The sequence below is a fragment of the Pleurodeles waltl genome, chromosome 3_1 (genome assembly GCF_031143425.1).
Source record: "Pleurodeles waltl isolate 20211129_DDA chromosome 3_1, aPleWal1.hap1.20221129, whole genome shotgun sequence".
Taxonomy (NCBI): Eukaryota; Metazoa; Chordata; class Amphibia; order Caudata; family Salamandridae; genus Pleurodeles; species Pleurodeles waltl.
Window position 1 is genome coordinate 1,162,470,407 of NC_090440.1, and position 25,747 is coordinate 1,162,496,153.

At 46.3% G+C, this 25,747-nt stretch overlaps 1 protein-coding gene across 1 annotated transcript in view; it reads left to right on the forward strand.

Annotated features, from left to right (window-relative positions):
• The window catches only part of LOC138285031 (otoancorin-like), a 489,250-nt gene that overhangs the window by 104,759 nt on the left and 358,744 nt on the right, over window positions 1–25,747 (forward strand). Inside the window, exons 8-9 of the mRNA XM_069224460.1 lie at window positions 11,205–11,338; window positions 13,976–14,084. Of these exons, the coding sequence (XP_069080561.1) occupies window positions 11,205–11,338; window positions 13,976–14,084 (243 nt within the window). The remainder of the gene's footprint in view (window positions 1–11,204; window positions 11,339–13,975; window positions 14,085–25,747) is intronic.

The window sequence follows — 25,747 nt, forward strand, 5'->3', positions numbered from 1 at the left end:
CGTCATTGCAGTTGGTGTCTTCGGATGCAGGGAAGTGTCTCCTTAACTCCAAGACAGATTCCTTCTTGGTTCTTGTGCAGACTGAAGACATGCTGCCCTCAGAGGATGCACAGCTGGGGAAATGTTGCAGTTGCTGGAAGAAGCAGGAGAAACAACGTTGCAGAGCAGAGTCGTCACTGTAGCTGCAAATTGTAGGTTCCTGTGGAGTCCAATTGCAGTTCCAGTGGCCAGAAGTCGAAGTAAACATTGCAGAGGATTCCTGCTGGAGTCTTGCATGTTGAATATGAGGACCCACCCAAGAGGGAGATCCTAAATAGTCCTGGAAGGGGGATTGGTTACCGCCAGCGACCACCTATCAAGAGGGGGCTGTGATGTCACCTGCCTGACTTGACCACCCAGATGCTCCCAGAGCGGCAGAAGAAAGGGGCCATGTGGAGGCACTCTGGGCACCACCCCTGGGGTGGTGATGGACAGGTGAGTGGTTACTCCCTTTTACATTGTCCAATTTTGTGCCGGGTAAGGACTGTAGGTCCCTGAACCGGTGCATACTGATTTATGTGAGGAGGGCACCAAATGTGCCCTTCAAAGCATACCAGTGGCTTGGGGATGCTACTCCTCCCAAGGCATGTCACACCTATTTCCATCGGGAGAGGGTGTTGCCCCCCCTCTCCCAAAGGAAATCCTTTGTTCTGCCTTGAGCAGGTGAAGCAGCAGGAGGGCAGAAAACCATCTGGGGGTGACACCAGTGTGGGCTATCCAGAAAACCCCAGAAAGCTGGTAGGAGCAATGCTCTGGGTCCTCTAATGAGACCCCAGGTTCATGGAATAATACAGCCAATACTGGCAACAGTATTAGGGTATGATTCCGACATGTTTTATACCAAACATGCCCAGGTTTGGAGTTACCATTACGTAGCTGGACATGGGTAGTGACCTACATCCAGAACACGCATGAAATGGTGTCCCTGCACTCACGAAGTCCAGGAAAATGGAGCTGGAGTTCGTGGGGGCACCTCTGCTCATGCAGGGGTGCTCTCACACACAGGTACCTGCACCCTGCCCTCTGTGCTAGAAGAGCCTACCATAGGGGTGACTTACAGTGACCTGGCGCAGTGACCTGAAGTGAAAGGGTGCCTGCACCTTTTCACGCAGGCTGCAATGGCCGCCCTGCAGACACATTTTACATGGGCTCCCATAGGTGGCATAATACATGCTGTAACCCATGGGGAACCTCAGGTGCCCCAATGCCCTGCGTACCTATGTACCATATACTAGGGACTTATAAGATGGCACCAGTATGCCAAATGTGGGGTGTTTGTGGTCCAAGCAACCAAGTTGAAAGGGAGAGAACACAGTCACTGGGGTCCTGGTTAGCAGGATCCCAGTGCACACAGTCAAAACATACTGACAACTGGCAAAAGTTGGTGGTAACCATGTCAAAAAGAGGGTACTATCCTACACATGGGAACACTGGAGATGTTATCTGTTTCACATGGAGATGTCATCTGGTGAAAGAAACCGAACTAAGGAGAAATGCTGATTTATTTGGGGAATCAAACACTCAGAATGGGGACCGTATTATGTAAAAACCATATACGTTTCCGCCTTATACTTCTTTAGATCAGAACACTCTATAAAGAAGGAAAAATATGTCACCCTTTAATTTGTGGCCTGCTTATGTAGGGCCTAGCTCATTTCTGAGTTCTCACTCATCTTCAGTTACGGGATTTCCCCTCTAATAGCTATCAATTCTTGATCCAAAGGTTGATCTTGCAGATGCTAAGTCCACAATTTGGTAACTAGAGTGAGCAGTACAGAAATTAGGGCCATATTTATACGCAGTTGTGCGTCAAAAATTTTAACGCCGGCTAACGCCATTCCAAAGCGCCATGCGGGCGCCTTATTTATTGAATGACGTTAGCCGGCGCATCTGACTGGTGTGCGTAAAAAAAAAATGACCCACACCAGGCAGCGCCGGCGTAGGGGAAAATGGAGCTTGGGCGTCAAAAAATGGGGCAAGTCAGGTCTGAGGCAAAATATTGGCCTCAACCCGATTTGCGCCATTTTTTTTTACTCCCAACCCCCATTGAAATGACTCCTGTCTGAGCACAGACAGGAGTCATGCCCCCTTGCCCAATGGCCATGCCCAGGGGACTTATGTCCCCTGGGCATGGTCATTGGGCATACTGGCATGTAGGGGGGCACAAATCAGGCCCCCCTATGGAACAAAAAAACAAAAAACAAAATACTTACCTGAACTTACCTTAAGTTCCCTGGGATGGGTCCCTCCATCCTTGGGCGTCCTCCTGGGGTGGGCAAGGGTGGCAGGGGGTGTCCCTGGGGGCATGGGAGGGCACCTCTGGGCTCCTGCCGAGCCCACAGGTCCCTTAACACCTGCCCTGACCAGGCGTTAAAAAATGACGCAAAAGCGGCTGGATGTCATTTTTTAAGGCCCGCCCACTCCCATGCGTCATTTTTGCACGGGAGTTTAAATAAGGCGCACATGCCTTAGAGTAATTTTTTAGAAGGGAACGCCTACCTTGCATATCATTAACGCAAGGTAGGTGTCCACGCTAAAAAATGACGCAAACTCCAAGATCTTTGGCGCTAGACGGGTCTAACGCCAAAGTATAAATATGGAGTTAGCTTTGCGTCGGATTTGCGTAAAAAAAAACGACGCAATTCCGGCGCAAACAGAGTATAAATATGCCCCTTAGTATTTCAAGATTGTCATCAGTCATAAACAAAAGACTTACAAATCCAAACTAAAATCTCCTAACTTTCTGTTGCTAATGTTTTTATTTAATATTTGTTGACAAATAAAAAATACTTTTGCGTAGAACCAAGGAAATTAACTTAAACCGCCTGAAAATACCTTTTACCACTAGACATAGTGGTCCCATTCAGGGTTGCCGTTTGCTTATCTGTAGTTAGTGTGAATAATAGTCACATCCTCAGGTATTCATAAACCTCAAGCAAATAAAACAAATCTAAAATTACCTTTTTTAAACCAAATATCAAGTCTGAGATTTACCTGAGTTTATTATCAGTTTATTCATTTTGTTATATAGATCTAACACCTCTGAAAGGTGCTGCAGGTCACATGGTGCCTTGCCTAAAATGATTGTATCTTGCTCTGTGTGCCTTTTGGTAAGTATTTGAGTGACCTGTAAGACTGTGGGTGCTACATGTCATAAGTCAGATGAGTACCAGTAAAAGGCCAGTGGAACGTGTACACATCCTTGTTTCAATTCTCACTGTTTTTATTAGCACGGTGGCTATGCACCAGATATGACCGTCTTCAAACTGACCCAGGTGTTAGTGCACAACTGACTAATTTTAGACAGTATAGCTGGGTTAATTCCTCTTTCTCCATTGACTCAGATAAATACCTCTGAGTAATCAACAAAATAGGTGTCACCTAATGGTTATTTGGGAGCCCCTACTGCCCCCACAACATCTGCAACAAGGCGAGTGCCTCAATCACACCTGAGCTCGGCAGCGCCATCAACTGCTCCCTAGAGTCAGCAACCTTCCCTGAGAACTGGAAGCACACTAAGATCAGCCTGCTTTTGAAGAAACCCACAGCAGACCCAATGGATCTCAAGAACTACCACCCCCTTTTGCTGCTACCCTTCCCAGCTAAGGTGCTTGAGAAAGCTACCAACGATCAGCTCCACTAACACATCGAAGACAACAACATCCTGGACATCTGCCAATCATGATTCAGACCTAACCACAGCATGGAGACCACCCTGCTCACCGACACAGATGACATCTGCTCCCTCCTCGACTGCTGCCAAACAGCAGCTCGCCTCCTACTAGATCATTCAGCCAACTTCGATACAGTGTCCCATAGCTCCACACAGCAGGCATACGCAGCAAGGCCCTTCAATGTATACACTCCTTCCTGACAGGGAGAACTCAGAAAGTCAGGCTGTCGCCACACCTGTCAGAACCTACAGAAATCAGCTGTCAAGCACCCCAAGGATCCTTGTTGAGCCCCACACTGTTCAACATCTACATGACCCTTCTCGCCAGTAGTGGCGGTTTACCGCTCGGTGTATTAGGATTGTTGGCTGCCCTCTGTCGTTTTTCCGACGGAGAGCCGGCAACAGCCATACTTGCGGGTGACGGGGAACTGGATCTTGCTCCACCTCCACCGCCACGCCAACAGAGCACCGCCCAGCTAATCACGTCCTGTGATTCTGCGCGGCGGTGTGGTGTCGGCGGAGCTGCCCCCATGGCTCCCGTTCCCTCCCGGCGGATCGACGGAACAGGTAAGTCGATCGTCCGTTAGGGGAGGAGGTGGGGGGGTGTTGTGTGTTGTGTGGGTGCATGGGGGTGTGCGTCTGTGTATGTAGGGGGGTGTGTGAGTGCATGTATGCTTGCGGGGGTGTTGCGTGTTTTGGGAATGAGTGAGTGTATGTCTGTAGGTATGTCTGTATGGATGTGTGCGTGAATGTGTGAATGTGGGGTACGTGTCTGACTGTGTGTGTGGATGTTGGCATGTATGTCGGTGTGTGTGCGTGTATGTGTGTTGGTGGTGCCTGCGTGCATGTCGGTGTGTATGTGTAAAGTAATGTTGGGGGTCGGGGTGGGGAGGGGGGCCCTGCCACCTTTGGGGGGTGGCAGGGGTAGTGGGTGGTGTAGGGGAGGGAGTCGGGGTGCGGGTGGGGTGTGGGGGAGACCCCTATCAGTGCCAGGGAAGAAATTCCCTGGCACTGATAGTGCTCACCGCCATGGATTTCATGGCAGTTCCTACCGCTGGAAATCCACTGCGGTAAGACAGGTCAAAATACCAGCCGCGGTATTGTGACGGCTGCCGGGCTGGAGACCCAGGTCTCCAGCCCAGCGGTCATCTCCTCCCTGGCGGGCGGAACTGAGAAGCGCCGGATGACCGCCAGCCTGTTGGCGGTCTTACCGCCGCTTTAACACCGTCCGCCAGGGTTGTAATGACCCCCATAGTCTCCTATGTTGATGACACCCAGCTGACCATCTCTCTGACCGAAAACCCCTCAACAGCCAAGAAGAATCTAAAAGACGGGATGGAAGCAGTCGCCACCTGGATGAAGGAGAGCTGCCTCAAGCTGAACTCCACAAGACCGAGATCCTTATCCTAAGACCTTCCTCCTCAGCCTGGATGACTCTTGGTGGCCCTCAACACTCAGCAGCCCCCTCACCCCCACAGACCACACACAAAACCTCGTTGGAGTCCTCGACTCAGCGTTCACCATGACTGGACAGGTCAACTGCGTTGCAGCGTCCTGCTTCCACACCCGCCGACTCCTACGGAAGATTTTCAGATGGATACCAAGCGACTGCCGTAAAGCCGTGACACACATATTGATCACAAGCAGACTTGACCACAGCAATGCCCCCTATGACGGAACCACCAAGAAGAACCTGAGCAAGCTGAAACAAATCCAGATTGCTGCTGCTAGACTCATCCTGAACATCCCCCGCTGAGAACACATCACAGGACACCTGAGAGACCTCCACTGGCACACGTCAAGAAGAGGATCAACTTCAAACTCCTCATACATGCCTACAAAGCCCTCAATAACATCAGACCCAGCTATCACAGCCACTGCATCACCTGATACTCCCCTTGCAGACCTCTCCACTCCTCCTAGCAGTCGCTTACCTTCGTATCCCGCATAAAGAAGTCCTCGACTGGAGGAAGATCATTCACCTGCCTGGCAGTGAAAGGTTGGAACACCTTACCTCTCCACTGCAGACAGTTGCCATTGCTACCTCAATTCAGGAAAGACCTCAAGACCTGGCTCTTCAACTGAATCCTGAGGACAAACCACACAGTGCCTTGCGACCCTTTGGGTCAGTAGCGCACTCTAAAAATAATTGATTGATTGATTGATTTATTGATTTATTAATTGGGAAAGAGTATCATTTATCAAGTTAATAAACACAATCTTGCTAGGCAAAAAACATGCTTCTTAGATAATCTCTGCTCAACTCCTGGTATCTGTGGCACCAACAGGAAGCAAATACAAAAATGTGCGCGGAGTTTAGTCAGCATGAACAAGGTAAAAGTTAGAAAACAACACAATAGAAACTGAAAACCAATTTATATAAAGCTGAGAAATATTTAATAAGTAAAAACACCAAAATGATTACATTTACAAAGGGGAACTGTTGAAATGTTTTTTCACAATTATGAAGAAAAAATAATCATTGCAAAATAACAGTTTGCAGTTTATTGGGACCTCAGGCTAACCAAGATCGAGCGGACGACGGGTACACCAAGTGGGTTATTCCGGATAAAGTTTTTACCATCGGACCTTACTCTTTTTTTCTTGGATGTTAAAGTTTGTCTTCGAGTCAGGCAAGATCAATGTTTGAAGTCGATGAGGCTCCCTCAAGGTTTGATATGTCATCATTCAGTTCTCAGTGAAGCTGCTTGTTTTAGCACCAGAATCAGAGCAGAATAAAACTGAATTTTGTAGCCACTTAGGTTACTTCATTGCTGGAATTGACTGCCAGCTCAACCTGTTCCAGAATCTCTCCTTCTCACTTAGTCACTATTTTGGTCCCCAAAATCCATTGATGGTGCAAGAGTTGAAGCTGTAGCTAGGCAAAGCTCCATTAAGCTAGATAACGTTGCAGTGAGATGTAGCAGAATCTGTTTTTAACATAGCAATAAGCTTAGAGAGGGAAGGACTTGTATTTTGCCTGCTTTAGGTGGTCCAACCAGAGGAAAGTCTCTGTACCTCAACCCGGTCTCTGGAGGTGGAAAAAGCAACTAAATCCCATTTTTTGCCAACTTATAGGATAGTTCTTTCTGGTCACTTCTACCATCCACGTCTTCAGGACAGGCTTTTATGCACAAAATCTCTTCCCAGTCAGTGTTCCAGTAAGGTCCACTCCTCTGTGGTCAGCTGGTCTCCCTTGGAGCCAGTGGTACTTTTGTGCTTTTGTGCCCCTGGAGTAGCCAAACACAGGGTAAGCTATTTGACCCATTGAGACAGTTACAATCCCTGGGTGCCATCAGAAGTCATCAGTGCTTGAGTCTTCTTTTTTCAAGTAGGGCATTTTTCAACTGTAGTTTCCTGAGATCCAGGAATGTTCTGACGCAGTGGTGGTAAGGTGCCAGTATTATCTTATGCACAAGCCAGTGACTGGAGAATTTTAACTACCCAGTCCTGTTTTCTTTCTCTCACTTTACACACCTTCTTTTATGGCACTTCATCTTTGCGTTATTGTAAAAATTCCCAAAAACCCTAAATCCAAAATGGCTAACCCTTCCTTGAACAAGGACAGTCTTGGCTCTCTTAAAATTATGCCCTTGTTTAGAGGAGGTAACCTTACATTTGTCAGGGTTCACACTGTTCTGCCTTTGGCTAATTGTGGTGCATGATGGTCCAGGAGGGTCCAAGGAATAAAGGGCAACAGATACTGTCCACCACATTTTGCATCTCAAGCTAAAATATATATATTTGGGAAGCTGCCCTTTGTTCTGCTGCATGCCTTTCTCTCCCTCTCAGAGAGCTAATTCCTGCTTAGTGGCCACTTTCTGACCACAGCTCTGCCTTTCTGAGCCCAGAGACCAAGCCATTGTACTCTGAGATCATGATTGGTAACTCCAGCCAGGAATCAGTATTGAGCTTCAAGAGGTGAGATGAGTGGCAAAACTGGTTTTTAGCCAGCACTGGCTCAGGCAGCACAAGTTACTTCAAGAATTTTAATTATACCTAAGCCTGTTCCATGAGAACGTAGCCTAAACCTACACTGTTAAAACAGTCTGGTTTCTGAGCATTCAGTTACTTTGACGTCGCACTATTCAAATGTGTAGTATGACACATATATTAAGCACCCTGCCCAGTCTACTTACAAGTCACACTTTTAGGAGTGACTATGTAAAAGTAGGTTTTCTTCTCAGTGAAAGGACTTTTCCTTTTAATCTGTCTTTGCAGTGTGTTTAAACTGCAGCCAAGTAAGAGCAACGTCGTGTTCCTACAAGCCATATATGTTTGTGATATATATTGGTGGTTTAAATATTCACATTAGCCCACAATATGGCGTTTGGCTTCTGTGCAGTTATTGCGTTTTCTGAACCTTTTATTATAGCCTTAATGGAATGTAAAATTTAGGAAATTAGGAAAACAGTTTTAAAACTATCATTTACCAACACAGTATGCATATTGTACACTGCCTTGCTGTATCACAGTGAACAAAATCCTAATACCAGCTAATAATCAATCTGAATCACTTTGCATTGCCAACTACTCAGCCATCATAGTAAAGTCCACAAGCACTGCCATGCTGTAAATGACCCTTTTCTAAAGTCATTTTGCTCCAAGGGAAGCAGTCTGTGACATTTACTTAGTTTTCTAAATCAGTTAAAAGTAGTCTTGCAAATAATTTGCAATTGAAATCTAAAAGAGCTATCATTTTGTAGTTTGATGGATTATGCCTATCACCATTTTTAAGATTGGAGCAAAACAACGACCTGCATCAAAACAGTTTCAGTTAAAACAGTTCTTAAAATAGGGTACAAAGAAAAGGGTGTATAAATATTTCCCTCTCAAATAACACCAGTCATTGAAAGTCAACTGGTTCAAGGAGTTCTCGGGCCCTCATGCCTTCTAAGCCAGTGCCAATTCTGTGAAACTAAATATTAACTCTAAACTATCCGACTCCTTGTTGCACAATACCTATTGAACTGCACAATGGCCAAATATGTACTAACCAAAACTTTCAAAGTAATTTAATTGAAACGGGCTTCAGGAACCACAGGGTGAAACACATGAATGAAGGACCAAAATGTCTTAGAGCCTCATCATGAGTTTGGCGGTCATGAGACTGCCTAACTAGCATTGGCGGTAGGACCGTCAGATTCCTGGTGGTCCAACCACCAGATTATAACCGTGGAGGTCGGACTGCCAGTAGACCACCACCACCACCAGGATCCTGACTGATTGGCCGCAGTCTAAGTCGTGTTCAGCCATGGCAGCACTGAATTCAGCACCACTGTGCTGATCATGACTTTCCTTTCGGGCAGCCTTTTCATGGTGGGATCCCCACCATGAAAAGGCTGGCAGAAAGGCAGTGTTTAGGGCCACGGGGGCCCCTCCACTGCTCATGACCATGTCGTGGGCAGTGCAGGGCCCCCCCTGCCCAGCATCCTTGGAATGCGCATTGTCTGCTCTGGCAGACATTACGCATTCCAAAGAGTACGGGGGCACCCTCTGTCCCTGAGGAGCCAAGGCCAATGTCGACACACTGTTTCCACTGGGCTGACTGGTGGAAACCTCATAATATGGAAGTTTCTGCCACTCAGCCTGGTGGAAATATTGTAATAGGGTTGGGGAAGAGACCTCCAGCTTCATGGCATTCTCCTCCCTATGGGTCTGGCGGGTTGACGGTTGATGGTTGACGGTGTGCAACACTTCAAACAGTAAAATAGTGAAAACACCACACAGAAAGATCCCACACCAGGTAAGAAAACTAGAGCAGAGTTTAAGTAATCAAAATGCAACTCCCATGTTATCCTGTATTCCCAAAGAGGAAAAGAGAAGCAGTTCATGTTGAGAGTCTCTGGGATCAGAGTTTAAAATTCAAACTTATGGTTACGTTGGATTTTAAAATGCAACTCTGAAAATGTCATTGTTGATTGTCCTGTTCACTTTTAGAAAGCTGGCATTTTCTTGTTCCAACCATTTGGTTCCTGCAGCCTGTGTCACATGATTGGGTGTATTTGACATTTGGCCCTTGTGTATTCCTCCCAGAGAGTGGTAAAAATGGGGACAGAGTGTTAGCAGGATGGAGCATACTGCCAGGATGTGAGGGGCAGAGCTGCTCCTTGCCACACTTACATTTCAAAGAGGCTGCCTTGAGAAACACTCACAAAGAAATGGACACCAGTCTATTGTCACTGCAGATCTCTTGGAGCCTCTGCAGGTTAAAGGGATAGAACTGCAGAACCAGAAGTGTGTATGTGTGGGGGGGTGGGGTGTAGAGGAATCTATCACTTCAAAGGGCGGCACCAGGTTTGAATATTGAACCCTCAGACCAAGCCTTTAATACATTTCTAGACTTGAAGAGAACCCCCCCCAGATGAACTGCCACGTACTCCTGAGGACTGCCTTGCTGTTTGAGGCCTCTTTTTATTTTTATCTCAAACGACTGCCATGCTGCTACCAAATGACTGACCCCTTGCTGCTTGAAGCCTGCCTTGTACCCTCCCAGGTCTGCCCTGTCGATTGAGGCCTGCCTTGCTGCTTGATCCCAGGAGTACCGGAGTACCAGAGTGATTCCAAGTGTCAGCTGCCTGCCCTCCATTTCTGAGCTACAGGGAAACAACAAGCTCTGAGGCTTTCCAGTAACTGACCAGCTGACCTACTATAACTGGAACTGCCTCAACCAGCAACTAGAACTGCTTGGACCTAACTGAACCCTGATGGCCTCTGCTGGAGTTCCTCACCCAAAGAGCTGCCTCCTCTGGACCTGGACCCTTGACTCGTATCAGTTGAGCTCCTCCTGTCAAATCCTGAAGTATTGAATTCTGCAAGCCAGACTTTGAGAAGTTAACTTTTTCAGTAGGCCTAATCTGGTCCTTATATCTGGCCTGCATTCCATCACGATCGACCTGAACTTGTGACTACTAACATTTTGTCTATTTTTCTAAATTGGTGTGGGATAGCTTTTGTGTTGTGTTTCACTTCATTACTGTTTGTGTGCTGCATTAAATACTTAACACAGTGCCTCTAAGTTAAGCCTGACTGCTTTTGTGCCAAACCACCCTAGGGTTAAGCACAGGTTAATGTGGTGACTTTTGTGATTCACCTTAACAAAGACTGTGTTGTTGCTTGAGAGAGGTTTTCACCCCCATCAAAAACTCAATTTCTTACAGCAAAGTGGTAATTTACTCAGTGCTCCAAAGTCTAATTCAGGCCCTTAATTTTGGACTTTGGAAGCCTTGATTGCCCAGCCTGAGCACACCCTGCACATGTCCCCTAACCTATGGAACTCTGCACACAATTCTAGAAATTTAACAATGTTACAGATTTATAAATCAAGTCAACCCCCTCCACTAAACTGCTCCGCAAAGCAAAGGAGCACTGTTTATGGCACTAATATCCTAAAATCAATCACATAATTTTGAATAGACCCATAGAGGGACTCTGTAGTTTAGAGATGTGAGACACATATTTTGTGAACTAATCGGGTTGGCTTATTTCACAGCTCTGCAGCTTTTACCAAACCAACAGCACTTTGTGGAAAAGACTCTACGATCTATCGGCGGCTCAAGCGAAGATTCTCACTGATGGTCTGAGCAAGTGTGGCGTGAATGTGACTTCTTCCAGGGTCATCCCAAGGTGAGAGAAGACATCCTCAGTTAAAATGTACGTTGTTTGGAGTATTTCTCTCTACTGAAGTGAGGCTGTGTGCATGTGCTGAAGGCTAGCACATGAATGAAGAAGAAATACATTTTGCCCTTTGTGAAAATTCTATAATGCTTTTGACGAACAGGAGTGAAATTTGGTTCAAAGCAACCTAAGGGAATAATTAGATTCTTCTAGCCATTTGAGACTTAGGGCCTGATTTAGAATTTGGCAGATGGGTTACTCCATCACAACAGTGACGGTTATCCTGTCCACTGAAGTATAAATCCCATGGAAAATAATGGGACTTATATTTCATCGGACAGGATGTGCATCACCGTTGTGATGGAGTAATCCCTCTGCTGAAATCTTAATCAGGCCCATAGTTTTGTATGTCTATTTAAGTCTGAAAATTCTAACACATAGCAAATAAATACCGATTTCATATTGGTCGTGCCTTCTGAAGTGACACATGAACAGACACACCTCCCTAATCCCATGTTTTCTGTCTAAGAATAATAAACAGTGAAATTTCTCCTTAATTCAATGAGGCTCCATTATGAAATGTGGAGGTCTAAGTGGTTTCTTGTAAATGCCCCAAAACCATATGGAAACAAATCTATTTCAGATTTAGCTTGTCCATCATCCAGATTAGAAAAACTGTTTCAACTGAAACTCAGCCAGAAGTTGCATGACCTTCTTCACACATTTCAAGCACATTCCACTTCAAAGGCATACTCTTGGTTAGAATTGTCCTTCCCCAAGGCAACTCAATCCAAAGCCTATTCCACAAATTACTGCCAAGTCTGTTTTATTTTGATAGTTAACTTCCCTGAAAGCGATTCTAGGCATCCCTAAAAAGATTATGCAATTTTAGACACAACAAAAACATGTATAAATTCCTGGTGTAATTCTTTAAAGATGCATCAGTAATTTTAAATGTGGCCTATACAAGCTCATTCATCAGTATTCCACCTGATGAAATATTGCTGGCTTACAATTGGGGTATTGCAGTGAGTAGAAGCTTTCTCAATGCCATATGGGCATATACACTGAACATGCGAAAAAGAGTTTACAATCTTTGAATAGAAAAAAGGTGTTGGAAGGTTTTTTAGGATCTAGTTAATGTAGTAAGAAAGATTTTTTTTAAAGAAAAATATACTTTCTAGTGTGATCTGAAAAAATGTGATATGGAATCGCACTACAGGAACCTTGAAATTTTATGGGCCTACTCACACACTGCATTTTGTGGTATGTAAAGTAGTAAAGTAGTATACAGTAGTGCAACTATATTCTACAAAATGCTAATCACAAACCTACATGCGTGAACTGCTACCTCTCTTACCTTTTCTATGTGGAGATCTGCACCAAAGTGGCAGAGATCTCTGCACATGTAACCCCATGATTTAGGTATAAATGTGGAAAGGCCAAAAGGGAATGGCTATAAATTGCAGAATACTTACTACTAAATTGGAGGAGTACGGAATGGTTTAGAGAGAGGAAAGCAGAGGTAAGACCAAAAGAGTAAGACCAATGCTATTCAAAAACTACACTTGTAAAGTTACTACAGCCCAAAGGTCACAAAATAGTAGTAAATGTACTGCAGTCCAGTCTAGCACCACACCTGGCCACTCACAGGTACTGTAACTCATTTAAATGCTAATGAGGGTGTTGCTGTTGTGTGTATGTGTATTACACATATATATTTATACAGATATACATATATTACATTGATATAATGTAATTATTTAACAAACGATTAACTTGATGAGTTAATATAATGTAACATTTTATTTTATTAATTCTAGGTAAATAATCGTTCCTCATTAATTAAAAATTTTATTTTTCAATAAAATGTTTCATATTTTTAATGAAATAATAAACTTTATTGTTTGGCCCTTTACTTTACAGTAGTGAGATCTTCACCCAGTGGCGGTGCTCTTCACCTAGATGTGAAATGTACTACTGGTAACTTTAAACAGGTTCAACACTGTCTTAGATGTGCCACCCCCTGATTTCAGAGGGTGGAGATATGCACGTTTGCATTTAGGTGTAAATTTACATTTGAGAATGGTGAATAGCGAAAACGTGTAGACTTGCTGCTGGGTGCAGGATTATTACATTTTAATTAATGTAAACATGTAAATTTGCCTTTCTGAAGCAAGCCCTAGGACTTTTTATGTACACATGGCTAGGAACTCAGAAGCACATGGCTAACACTATAGAAGATGAGACTAGTGATTCCCAAGGTGGGTAATCTTGGTACCCCCTCATGCTTCTTCATTCCTCTACTAGACACTACTTGCTCACTTCTCTCACTCATGCACTTAGGTTTTCGTCTTTGTTTTCATCTGTCACTCTTCTTTAGTCTCTGTTTTCCTCCTTCCTTCCCTTCAGTCTGTTTATCTTTCTCTTGTTCTGGATCAAAGTCTGTTGAGGACAAATAAGTGCTGGTTCCCAAAAAATAAGTGCCAGTGGGCCCCACCTACAACCACTGGCTCAAATTAAGCATTGCCTCCCACCCTGAGCCATTCTCCAATTATACTCCGTGACTGTTGAAGAATATTTTAAAGTGTTTCTCTTAAAAATAACAATGAATGTTTCAAAGTGTGGCATTATTATTGGTTCTAGCTTGGGACAGCTCACCTGTTTCTTCGCCAACTTGGTTGAGAAAATGGATTTTGATTCTCGGGAGGCTCTCAAGAATGTGCTGCCCAATTGCACCCGAAATGTGAAAGATGTAAGTAAAGTGGAAGTTTTCTTGTACTGAGTTAATCCCTTTACTGTCTTTTAAAATGATGTTAGAAAAGAGAAAACGATGCTCTAGAATCTTTGCATTTTCAGACACCTGAAGTCTCAACCGTTCAGTTTGAGTTTCGCCCCTTGGAACACAGTCCTATATTTGACCAGTCATAGTGGCGACGTTTATGTAGATATAGTCTCACAGTTAGGATTCATAACTTTCATGTTAAAACATTTTCTTTTGTTCCAAGTACTGCTGAGAACTTCAGAACGTAATACTTGTGCTGTAAGTTTTTATTCTCTTCATATTTCTATGTTTCTTTTCTTCTTGCATCCTTCTTTTTTGTTTCACCATAGTTGTGCCGTATAGCAATGACTTCAGTGAAGACTTTATATTACAGTTTCAAGAAGAAATGACTCATGGCTCACTGCCAAAGGAAATCAAGTACCTGTTGAAAGGCAGGTGTAGGAAAAACACTTTAATCTTTCCACTCTTACAGCGAAGGTAGCATGAAGGAAAAAGATGGAAAAATATCTCTCTGTCAAAGGGCAAATTTCCAGCAAATTGAGATTCTCCCACAGACAGGAAGACTTACTATTACATGGCTAACAGAGACGCACAGCCTTTAAGACCCCCCCTCCCCCCCCAGGCCGTACTTCAACCATCCCAATCCTCTCCAAAAGCATTCTCCGCCCTTCCCCTCTACTGCCCCAGGCACGCCCAAAATAATCCTCTTTCCTCCATCACTAGTACCCTCACTAGTAACAATAACATTGCCAAAGGCACACAAGGTTGCTGGAGACGTTTACCCCGTGGCCCATCACGTACCCCTAGTGTACAATATAAACAGGGTGTATAAAACATGCTAGGTAACGCTTACTGACATACTCGTAGAAAATACTCCGGTTGTGTAGGCCACGATGCTCATTTTTACAGAAACTAAACCTCAACAGGAAGCACTTACCAATATAAACGTAGCAGGTGCCGCAGTCGAAGCTCAGCTTCTGGAAAGGACAAGCCACCCTGGCTCTTGGGCTTGGCAAGGATGAAGCACGGCTGTGCGCTCAGAGATCCCATAGCAGAGGAAGATCTGGAGTACTTCCTGGAGGTGAACTGATGGTGTGCTGGAGCGTGGTCTGTATCTGACTGTGACACGCGGGTTCTATCTTCCTCTCCTGGAGACACAGAGTAGAAGGATCTCCCTTTATAAAGCACCTGTAAGCTCCGCCCGCTGAGCCACGCCCGTCCACCCTCGAAGTAGGTAAAGGAATTCCCGCCTCTTACCAGGATGATGGACAGCTTTCCAAAACGACCCCACTGCGTTTACCGCCGATTCCGGTGGTGCGGTGTTGATGCTCAGAAGCACGAGGACATCTCCACAAAGACGCACTAGTAACAATAACATTGCCAAAGGCACACAAGGTTGCTGGAAACGTTTACCCCATGGCCCATCACATACCCCTAGTGTACAATATAAACGTAGCAGATGCCGCAGTTGAAGCTCACCTTCTGGAAAGGACAAGCCACCCTAACTCTTGGGCTTGGCAAAGATAAAGCAAGGCTGTGCGCTCAGAGATCCCATAGCAGAAAGATCTAGAATCCTTCCTGGAGGTGAATCTGATGATATACTGGAGCGTAATCAGTATCTGACTGTGACGCGCGGGTTTCTATCTTCCTCTCCGGGAGACACAGAGTAGAAGGTTCTCCCTTTATAAAGCACCTGTAAGCTCTGCCCGCTGAACTACACCCCGTCCACCCTCGAAGTAGGTAAAGGAATTCCCGCCTTTTACCAGGATGATGGACAGCTTTCCAAAACGACCCCAATGCGTTTACCGCCGATTCCGGTGGTGCGTTGTTAATGCTCCGAAGCACGAGGACATCTCCACAAAGGTTGCTGGAGACGTTTACCCCGTGGCCCATCACGTACCCTTAGTGTAGAATATAAACGGGGCGTATAAAACATGCTAGGTAACGCTTACTGACATACTCGTAGAAAATACTCCGGTTGTGTAGGCCACGATGCTCATTTTACAGAAACTAAACCTCAAAGGAAGCACTTACAATCATAATCGTAGCAGGTGCCGCAGTCGAAGCTCAGCTTCTGGAAAGGACAAGCCACCCTGGCTCTTGGGCCTGGCAAGGATGAAGCACGGCTGTGCGCTCAGAGATCCCATAGCAGAGGAAGATCTGGTGTCCTTCCTGGAGGTGAACTGATGGTGTGCTGGAGCGTGGTCTGTGACGCGCGGGTTCTGTCTTCCTCTCCTGGAGACACAGAGTAGAAGGTTCTCCCTTCGTGGAGCACCTTTAAGCTCCGCCCGCTGAGCCACGCCCCGTCCACCCTCGAAGTAGGTAGGGGAATTCCCGCCTCTTGCCAGGATGATGGACAGCTTTCCAAGGCGACCCCACTGCGTTTGCCGCCGACTCGCGTGGTGCGTTGTTGATGCGCAGGGGCGCGAGGACATCTCCGCGGGGACGCACTAGTGGCAATGACATTGTCGGGGGCACACAAGGTTGCTGAAGACGTTTTGCCCCCGTGGCCCATCACGTACCCTAGTGTACAATGTGGACGCGGCAGATGCCGCGGTTGAAGCTCACCTTCTGGAAAGGACGGCCCACCCTGGCTCTTGGGCTTAGCAGGGATGGGCGGGGCGTGGCTGTGCGCTCAGAGATCCCATGGCAGAGGAGATCTGGAATCCTTCCTGGAGGTGAGCTGATGATGTGCTGGAGCGTGGTCTGTGTCTGACTGGGACGCGCGGGTTCTGTCTTCCTCTGCTGGAGACACAGAGTGGAGGGTTTCTCCCTTTGTGGAGCACCTGTGGGCTCCGCCCGCTGGGCCACGCCCCGTCCACCCTCGAGGTAGGTGGGGGAGTTCCCGCCTTTTACCAGGATGATGGATGGACGACTAAGTATTTTTTACCCATGATTCGAATTATGTATTGTATGTGCAGATGTGTGTGTATAGTCATGTGTGTGTGTGTATAAATATATATATATATATATGTGTATGTATGTGTATATGTTGTTTCTGTGCCTGGCATGTTTCTATGAATTTCTGCTCTCTTTTTATCACACTTATCTACTCATCACTCTTATGTCATGTCTCTATCAAACTATCCTCCATTCTCACTCAGACTCATCCCAAATCCCTTCGACCACTTTCATCTCCTAAATATCTCTGCCTAAGCTCATCCCTCCACCCCCACATCTAACTCACCAAACCTCACTCTACCTCTGTGACCTCCCACACAACCCTACTAAATTCTCCTGCATTCATCTCACCCTGCTAATATGCTCTCCCTAACCCTTCCACATCCTCTTTCCCCTCCGCCCCCCTTTTATTCATCTCAAGCCTTTGGATTGAGTAAATGAAGGATAAACTCCCAATTAACACTTCTGGATTTCTTTCCTCCTCCACCCCTCCATTACTCTAGTCAATCTAACTAACAAACTCTCATATCCGCAACTCAAATTAACTCATAATAATACTAAAACTGTACTCCTTATTAAATGATACTAATCCATCACTAATTCTTGTTTGGGTACCGGAGTAGCGTGCTACTCATCGAAAAGCGCTTCGACGCCTCGTCAGGGGTAGTAAGCGCTATATAAATACGATTACAATTACAATTACAATCCTGCTGCCAGTAACACTTATACCTAGCCCTCTCTGGCCACCCGAGGTACTCTCATCTGCCCAAGGCACTCTCATTCGCTCCACCCTCCACCTGGAAGTGCTACAAAGAACCTCGCCTGCCTCCGTATAATTGTCTAGCTATAAGTGGGAGAGAAAATGAAACCTAGAGTAGGATTTGGCGCACAACAGGAAGATGGGCGACAAAAGAATATAAGTATGAGAAGTTTATTGAATGTTATGTGCGTCTGTGTGTACACAAATGCATGTGTGAGTGGGAGTGTGTGGATGTATACATGTGTAAATGCTTATAAGCGTTGTGATTACTTTCCAACTTGGTAATATGCTAGCCCTCGAATAAAGATAGTATTTCTTGGCATCCATGGTGACCATGGTACATTTCTTTACCTTATATAATGGTGGTATTTCTTAGCAAATTGTAGTCTTTCATTGCATGATGACCACACTGGTAAAATGCTGGGCCTGAAACTTATGTGGTGATTTTTCGTTTACGCTGGGCATTCATGATATGATTGAGTCAGTCTCAGGCATAATACTCTCCCTGCTTAATGGCGGTGAGTCCTATCATATTGGGGGCTGCAGGGTAAGATGGTGGCAGTGGTTTTGTTGATTATGTGAATTAGGAAGTGCATGTCTAGGGTGCTGTGTGTGTTGGTGGTGACCTTGATGGTGTCTTTGTGCATAATGGCGATGCCACCTCCTGGTTTGTTTAAGCGGTCTCTGCGATGAAGTTTGTATCCATCAGGGGTGCCTATGGCTATGTCTGGCTCAGATGAGTGGTTCGTCCAGGTTTCCATGAGGAAGACGATGTCTGGTGAGTGTGATGTGATAAGGTCCCAGAGTTCTATGGCATGCTTGTGTAAGGAGAGGGTGTTTAGGAGTATGCAGTTAAGGTGGTTATGGGGGCTGTTGTTGTTGTGCGCGATGGTGTTGGTGTGAGGGGTTTTGGTGTTGCTGTGGGTGGTGGTGGTGTTGTCATGGAGAGGGTTCGGGTTGTGGGGCTTGCTGGGGTAGGGTCTGTTGGGATGGGCAGGGGCTGTGTGGGAGTCTGCTGCGTTGAAGTTGTGGTGTTTGTTGTGGGGAGCGTTGGTGTGGGGAGTGTGGGTGTTTCTGGTGTTAGTGGGGGGGCGGGAGAACTGACAAAATAAATCACAGAAACAGATTATGGCAAACACAGAAGGAATTACTCATGCGAGGGCAGCAGGATAAGCCTACCACTAGGCACCAGGAATGAGGCACAGGCGGGTGCCTGTGGGTGGAGGAGGGCCTCGAACTGCTGTCCAGACGGCAGTCTAACATTATCAGGGGCACGGGGCAGGCTGGTGGAGCCAAGTGAGACTCCTGGCCAGAGATGGTCAGGTAATTTACACAGGGCTCGCGCAGAGGCCGCCATTAAGAGGGTGGGGTGGGAGGGTGGAGCAGCTGGGAGGAGGGAGGGAGGGCCAATGGGTGTGCGCGGGGGCGGGCCGCAAGGGAGGCAGCGGCAGGGGAACAGTGACTGACCGGAGCCGGTGCAGAGAAAATGGGCGGTGAGAACCAGGAGAAAAACGAGAGCTAAACGGGGGGGCAGGGGGGCAGGGACGTGCTGAGCAACACAGCAAAAACTAACGGCAATATAAGTCACAGAAACAGATTATGGCAAACACAGAAGGAATTACTTGGGGAAGGGAAACACGGCACAAACTAACGGCAAAATAAATCACAGAAACAGATTACGGCAAACACAGAAGGAATTACTCGGGGAAGGGAAACACAGCAAAAACTAATGGCAAAATAAATCACAGAAACAGATTATGGCAAACACAGAAGGAATTACTCACGCGAGGGCAGCAGGAAAAGCCTACCACTAGGCACTAGGGATGAGGCGCAGGCGGGTGCCTGTGGGTGGAGGAGGGCCTCGAACTGCTGTCCAGACGGCAGTCTAACAGTATCAGGGACACAGGGGCAGGCTGGTGGAGCCAAGTGAAACTCCTGGCTCCACTCCAAATGGGAGTTTAGGGATGAAATACCTAAAGTTCACAGTTACACTTCTGTGGAAGCGAAACCTAAAATAGAATAGCAGGGTAGGAAGGCAATGTCAAATCTTGTGGGGGCCGCTGCTAATGTACCCCGAGGGTTCAGGGCCAAAAAGGACAGGTGTGGGGTTAAAAGGGCTTGGTCAGCCACACCCCTTCCTGCCTCCTCCCGACTCCTACAGGTAGCCCAACTGTGGCACAGGAATTCCTTAAAACAGGATTGGTTGGGCATCCTTTGAATGAGACAATAGACCAAGGATGGCATGAACCCATCAAAATGTGGTGTGTCGCCGTCCAGATGTTGAATGCCTGAGTGCATTGCAGGCTAACAATAATAGGAGCAGAATGCCTTAGCAACCCATGAGCAAAAGAGCATTTTTGATCCCGGGCACTCGGCGGCCAGAGAAGCATTCTAGGCAGTTACAGAGCCGGTTCCAGAGCGGGAGTTTCATACACTGCAAGGTGAATGGAGCAGTGAGGGAGCAGCAGTTCAACACTGGTGGCAGAAGCCTACCCACTACTGCCTAGACGGGGACAGCTCTTTGAAGATGCAGGAGAGTGTGGTCTAGAGCACCAAGAGCAGCAGAATGCAGCAAAGGGATGGGCAGGACCATCTCATGAGGCAGAGTGATGGAGATCCCTTAGGGAAGAGGAGGAACGTCACTGCCTTAAGGAAAAGGCAGGTGAGGTAGCCAACTCACGTAGTCAGGGTTGGTTTCTGGGCCAGTTTAGAGGCATCCTACGGACCGACTGCAACAGCATGACAACCTCCCCACACACCAGAAGGTCCATGCTGAGAGAGTCGTGGATCGATGTAGCACAGGAGACAAGATGAGGGACAGAGCAAGCAAAAGCTCACCAGAAATGACTCTGACCTCTGAGCAGTCACCTGTAGCTAATGCAGCAGTGCCCAGAAGGAAGAAAGGGCGTCAAGTACATCCTTTACAAACTATAAGAGTGTCAAGGAGTAGGTGGGAAGCACCTCTTTAGCACATGAAGCCACAACAGCTACGCCCACAGGGGCAGCCTGCCACACACACAGAAGCTGCATGTAAAACCAGCAGGTCAGCAGCCATGAGCGAGGGTCGCAAGTTTCAGTATGGAGGGAGGCCTTCATGGCATTTTGCACAGCCATCTGCACTGCACTGAGTGGGCTGTTGAGGCACTCAAGGCATCCAAAACTATAGCATGCAGATGGGAAGGTGAACACCACTTCTGCCAATTAATCTTGGCCTCAGTTGACTTCAAAGCAGGCACAGTATGGCAGCACTTTTGGACAAAGCCCACAAAAGATCAGCTGGGGTACCTTGTATGGGCAGATGGTAGCCTAACAGAGGCAAGTGCAAAGGGAGGACCTTCTAACAGCGTAGGGGCCCAGAAATACTTTCCTCCATAACAGACTCTCCCACTAATGCACTGGCAGGCTACCTCCCAACCAGCTATTCCACCTACTGCGGTTCACACAAACAGCTATGGGGTATTGGCTGGGCCAAATGGCAGGCCAGGGTGTGCCAGTTCAGAACTGAGAGCCCTCTGAAGGGCTAGGATGGGGGTAGCTTACAGCCCAGCAGTGCAGCGCCGAACATCGGGGTGGCAGAGTCAGGGGAACAAGAGGTATTAGAGGGCCTACAACTCAATAACCATATGCAATGGCAAGGCAGGGAAGCTGCCGCCAGGAGTGGTGCAAAGTTGGTCAATTAACAGCAGGAGGCTGTGGTGTCATATCCCACCGAAGGGGGATAAATAACGTGTGTGCTGAATTTTCTGATGCAGCACAGATGATGCATTGTTTCTTTCCACGCCGCAAGGGGTTTGCGTTGTTTTTTTGGTGCTCAGTCTTGGTTCCTCACTGCGATGTGGGGATAGCCAAGTAGAGGTACTGAACCTGGCAACAGCTCACGTTAAGGGGGAAATCAACCAGCGTATATTCTCAGGTGATCCATTTATGATGGCCAGGGAAACAGGGCTAGAAAGTCTTGCACTCCGTTCAGTCCCTTCTGAAATTGGACAGGCTGGCTTGCACCTACTGACCCATGACAAGATGAATGAGGATAAAAAGGAGAGGTGCAAAATCATGACAAAGCAGTACATACAGAATTGGCTGCACACACTTAGAACCATGGCGTGCATCATAGTGGAGAGGTTCCCGCGGAGCGCAGCTGCATTATGGCTTTATGAGCAAAAAATTTATGAGGCACAGTGAATGTACTAAGGTGAGGCATGGTTTAAATACTTCAGGGAGAAAAAGCAAAACTAGCCTCCCATAAAGTGGGATCACCAGGATTCGGCAGGTGACATGCATGTAATGATGGCAGCAAGGGATGGCACAAATAGATTAGAATACCTCTTTTGTGACCTAGGGAGCAAAGCAAAGCAGGAGTGGTTACCCCATGGTGGAAAGTCCAGGGCCAGGGAGCAACCGTAAGAAATGGATGGCAGCTATCTGCTGGGAGTATGACAAGTGTGAATGTAAATGGTAGCCGTAAAGTAAATTCAGGCATTCCAGTGGTATCTGAGAAGGGGTGCACCCTGCAAGCGAGTTCCGTAAGGTCCAGCAGAGCTGTCAATGATGTGAAGCCATAAAGTTTGAGGACAGACATAAGGACAGATGGTATGCTGTCAGAAGGGAAAGAGTTGCCATAACAGCAATGGCAGGCTACTTATGCTCCCAACCAGCCATTTCACCTACCACTGTTCCCATAAACAGCTGCAAGGTATTGGCTGGGCCAAACAGCAGCCCAGGGCGTGCCAGTTCAGAACTGGGGAACCACATGACGAGCCATGGTGGGGGCTGTCAGCAGCCCAGCAGGGTAGGGTCAACCATTGAACTGGCAGAGTCCGGGGAGCATGGGGATGGTACAGGGCCCCATGAATCAATAACCTGTCCAATGGCAAGGCGAGTGCCCCAAGGGTATAGGTCCAGCAAAGCTCCCAATGGTCGTGAAACCACTGCAGCATGCCAGGAACAGCACCCTTAAACAATATCACACACACAGAAGGACGGCCAGTAGGCTGTCAGAAGAGAAAGAGATGCCACAATGGTGGTCCTTAATGTTGCCTAATTTCAGGGACATGGAGGACCAACTGAAAGAGCCAAAAGGGGATAGTCATATAGCAGACTGGGTACGACCAGGAAAGGCCTAGCAAGGGAAGCTTAAAAGCTGCTGCACACTACCTGAGGGGCCTTCAGATCTGGTGAACAGAGGGAACCTGTGTCATATGTTGCTGTCAAAGATGATTTATAGTATTGCCTACATGGAGTAAGACTGGAATCACTGGTTTATGACTGACTGATTGATTTATGACTAATGTCCAGCTAGGGTGGGTTGAAGAGCGGGCCTGGGAGGTGAAGTCGAACCTTAGGTGGACCGCAGCTACTGTGCTCTGAGGATTCAGGGATTAAAGGGCAGTGTGTTGGAAGGGGTCAATGGGCATAGTCGCCCATGCCCAGTTCCCCCAGGGCTCCCTTAGGTACCCAAGCTGCAGCACAAGAACTCATGCACACATGATTGGTGGGGCATCCTTTGAGGGACCCTTTGTCCTGAGTAGGAAGCACACCCCCAGACCTAAAAGAGGGAAGCTGGGAATCAGCAGTCAATTGCTGACTGCAAGTGCATGTCCACCCACTTACATCTAAAAGAGCAGCAGGTGATGCAGCTGCAATGTTGAAGGATTAGGAAAGACCCGGTGGCTAGCGGGGCTTGGACAGCCCCATTAACTGATATTATGCAGATATAAGGGTGGCTGTTAGACCATCAGAAGAGAAGGAACAGTACAGAGACGGAACCTGTGTGATATTGTGATGCTAAACATTGATCAATCATGTTGCCAAACTGGCGTAAGAAGCGAATCACTGATTTGTGACTGTCTGATTTGTGACTAACATTTTTTCTTTGTTTTGCATGCTTTATGGTCCCTATCACTGATCGATTACTGTAATGATGATTTATGACCCATCTTGTGATTTATGACTTGACATTAATATACTGCAGCCTTTACCTCCACCTTAAGACTCAGACTCTTATTGAGGGGAAGAATAGCAGAGTATAGTGTGGGCAGAAGTGCCTGCGGATTGAGGTAGGTTATCTGGGGAGAGCTTGCAAAACATATTGAAAAAAACTATGCTCTGGATCCCATTATCATAAATTAAAAACAAATCAATATATTCTAACCATCTAAATATTTCTATAAATTTGGACTAAGCCAAATTTGTACTAACTGTAATCCCACTAGTAAACTACACTCAGATCACTGTTAAAAACAAAACAGAGGAAAGCAAAGGTCTACCTATGTTATACAAAGCAGCAAATGAAACGGGAAGAAAATGGAGGACACGGAGCTTATGTGGGGCTGCAGTGTTCTATTTTTCATTGTTTGTTCAGTGAAGCTTCAACATTCTATTGTTCTATAAACTGCTACAGAGTGGTAAATTAAGGATAATATACATAATACTAGCCAACTGTTTTGCCAGAATATTCCTGTAAACGGTCACTGTAGCTCGTCTAATTGTGTACAGTTCTAAACAAATTATTTGAGATTGTTTTTTTTTTTAGAAACGACCTATTGTCAGAAAAGAACCAACATATGTAACAAGGAACAGTCTGCTTACCCACACAAGTGCTAACCACTAATATGCAAGACACCATTCTCTTTTCCTGTAACAGACTGTCCAGCTGCAGACATGGGCAGATGACAACAATGGTCAGTACGTCACTTGAGGTGTGGGTGAAAGTTTGAACTATTGGCAAAGCGAGCAAAGTTTCCCCATGCCACCATACTTTGCTTGAGTTCTCATTAAACCTGGCTGGGCCAGTAATTCTGCAGTAAAAAATCAGAAGACAGCCACTTTAGAACCTCAACCTGCAGGTAAAAGATGTGGTTTGGGGGGAGGGAACTTCGTTGGATGCTTCAGAGCAGGGACTTATGCGAGGAAGACAACATCTTGGGTGGTGGTGGGGTAAGGTGTAACATGCAGGGACGGTGGCAGAGAGCAATAGTCTGAATGTGGGAGTAGACCTCAACCAGGGTACGTGAAAGTACTGCAATGAATGGCAGTCCTCCCGACACCATCCTTAGCCTTTTGCTGCAGCAAGAATGGGTTCACGTTGCATCAAAAATACCACCTAAAGCCTCTCTCTTTTTTAATTTTTTTTTGCTGGTTTTACACTTGATAAAGCATATCTTACCTAGAGCTATTCTTTACAACGACGTCTACAAATCTTTTCACCCAACATGAAGGGGTGGAGAAATAGTTCACCAAATCTTCACACAACACAGTTTTATCAGTGTGGGTCATACAAGGAAAACTCCAGTCTTGAATAAAGTTAACAGGTTTTTTTAAAAGCTCAGACTCTGTCATTTAGACAATTCTCAAAGCAAAGTTATAAAGATATAGAATTACCATTGGTGGACTGGGGTGATGGGAAAGATTCAAACAAACTAACATCAAAAGGACTAAACCTTCAACCAAAGCAATACAAAACAGAAGAAGAATAACCTGATGTATAGAAAATAAGCATTGTTCAGTTCTTCTCAGAATTAGGGCAAGTTACAATCACCTAAACTTTCTAGTTGAGGCCAGGGAAAACCTACCAGATTAGCAAGTCCAAAGTTAACATGTGGTTGGCTAAACACATGTGGACAAAGAGTAAAAAGAAAAAGGACAAACATAATTTGAAAAAATGACATCTGAGGCAAAAGGTGAATGACCAAAGTTGGCAAAAAGTAAGTTAAAAGAGAAGGTGTCAACATTTCAGAAGCTCGATCAAGAGTCTTCTTCTCTGGATCAGGTACAAAATTCTAAGTCTCAGCAAAGCATAAGGATAGAGAAGCCTGTATCTCTCAGAGTACAAGGGGATTCACAAAGAAGGGTGGCATGAAGCAGACTACAGAAGAATGCCACCTTTCCCACTGGGGAGCGGTATAATAAGGCCCATAGTGCAAAGTAATTTGCTCATCCATAACTCCACATGACTGAAGGTGTAATTGTCCAA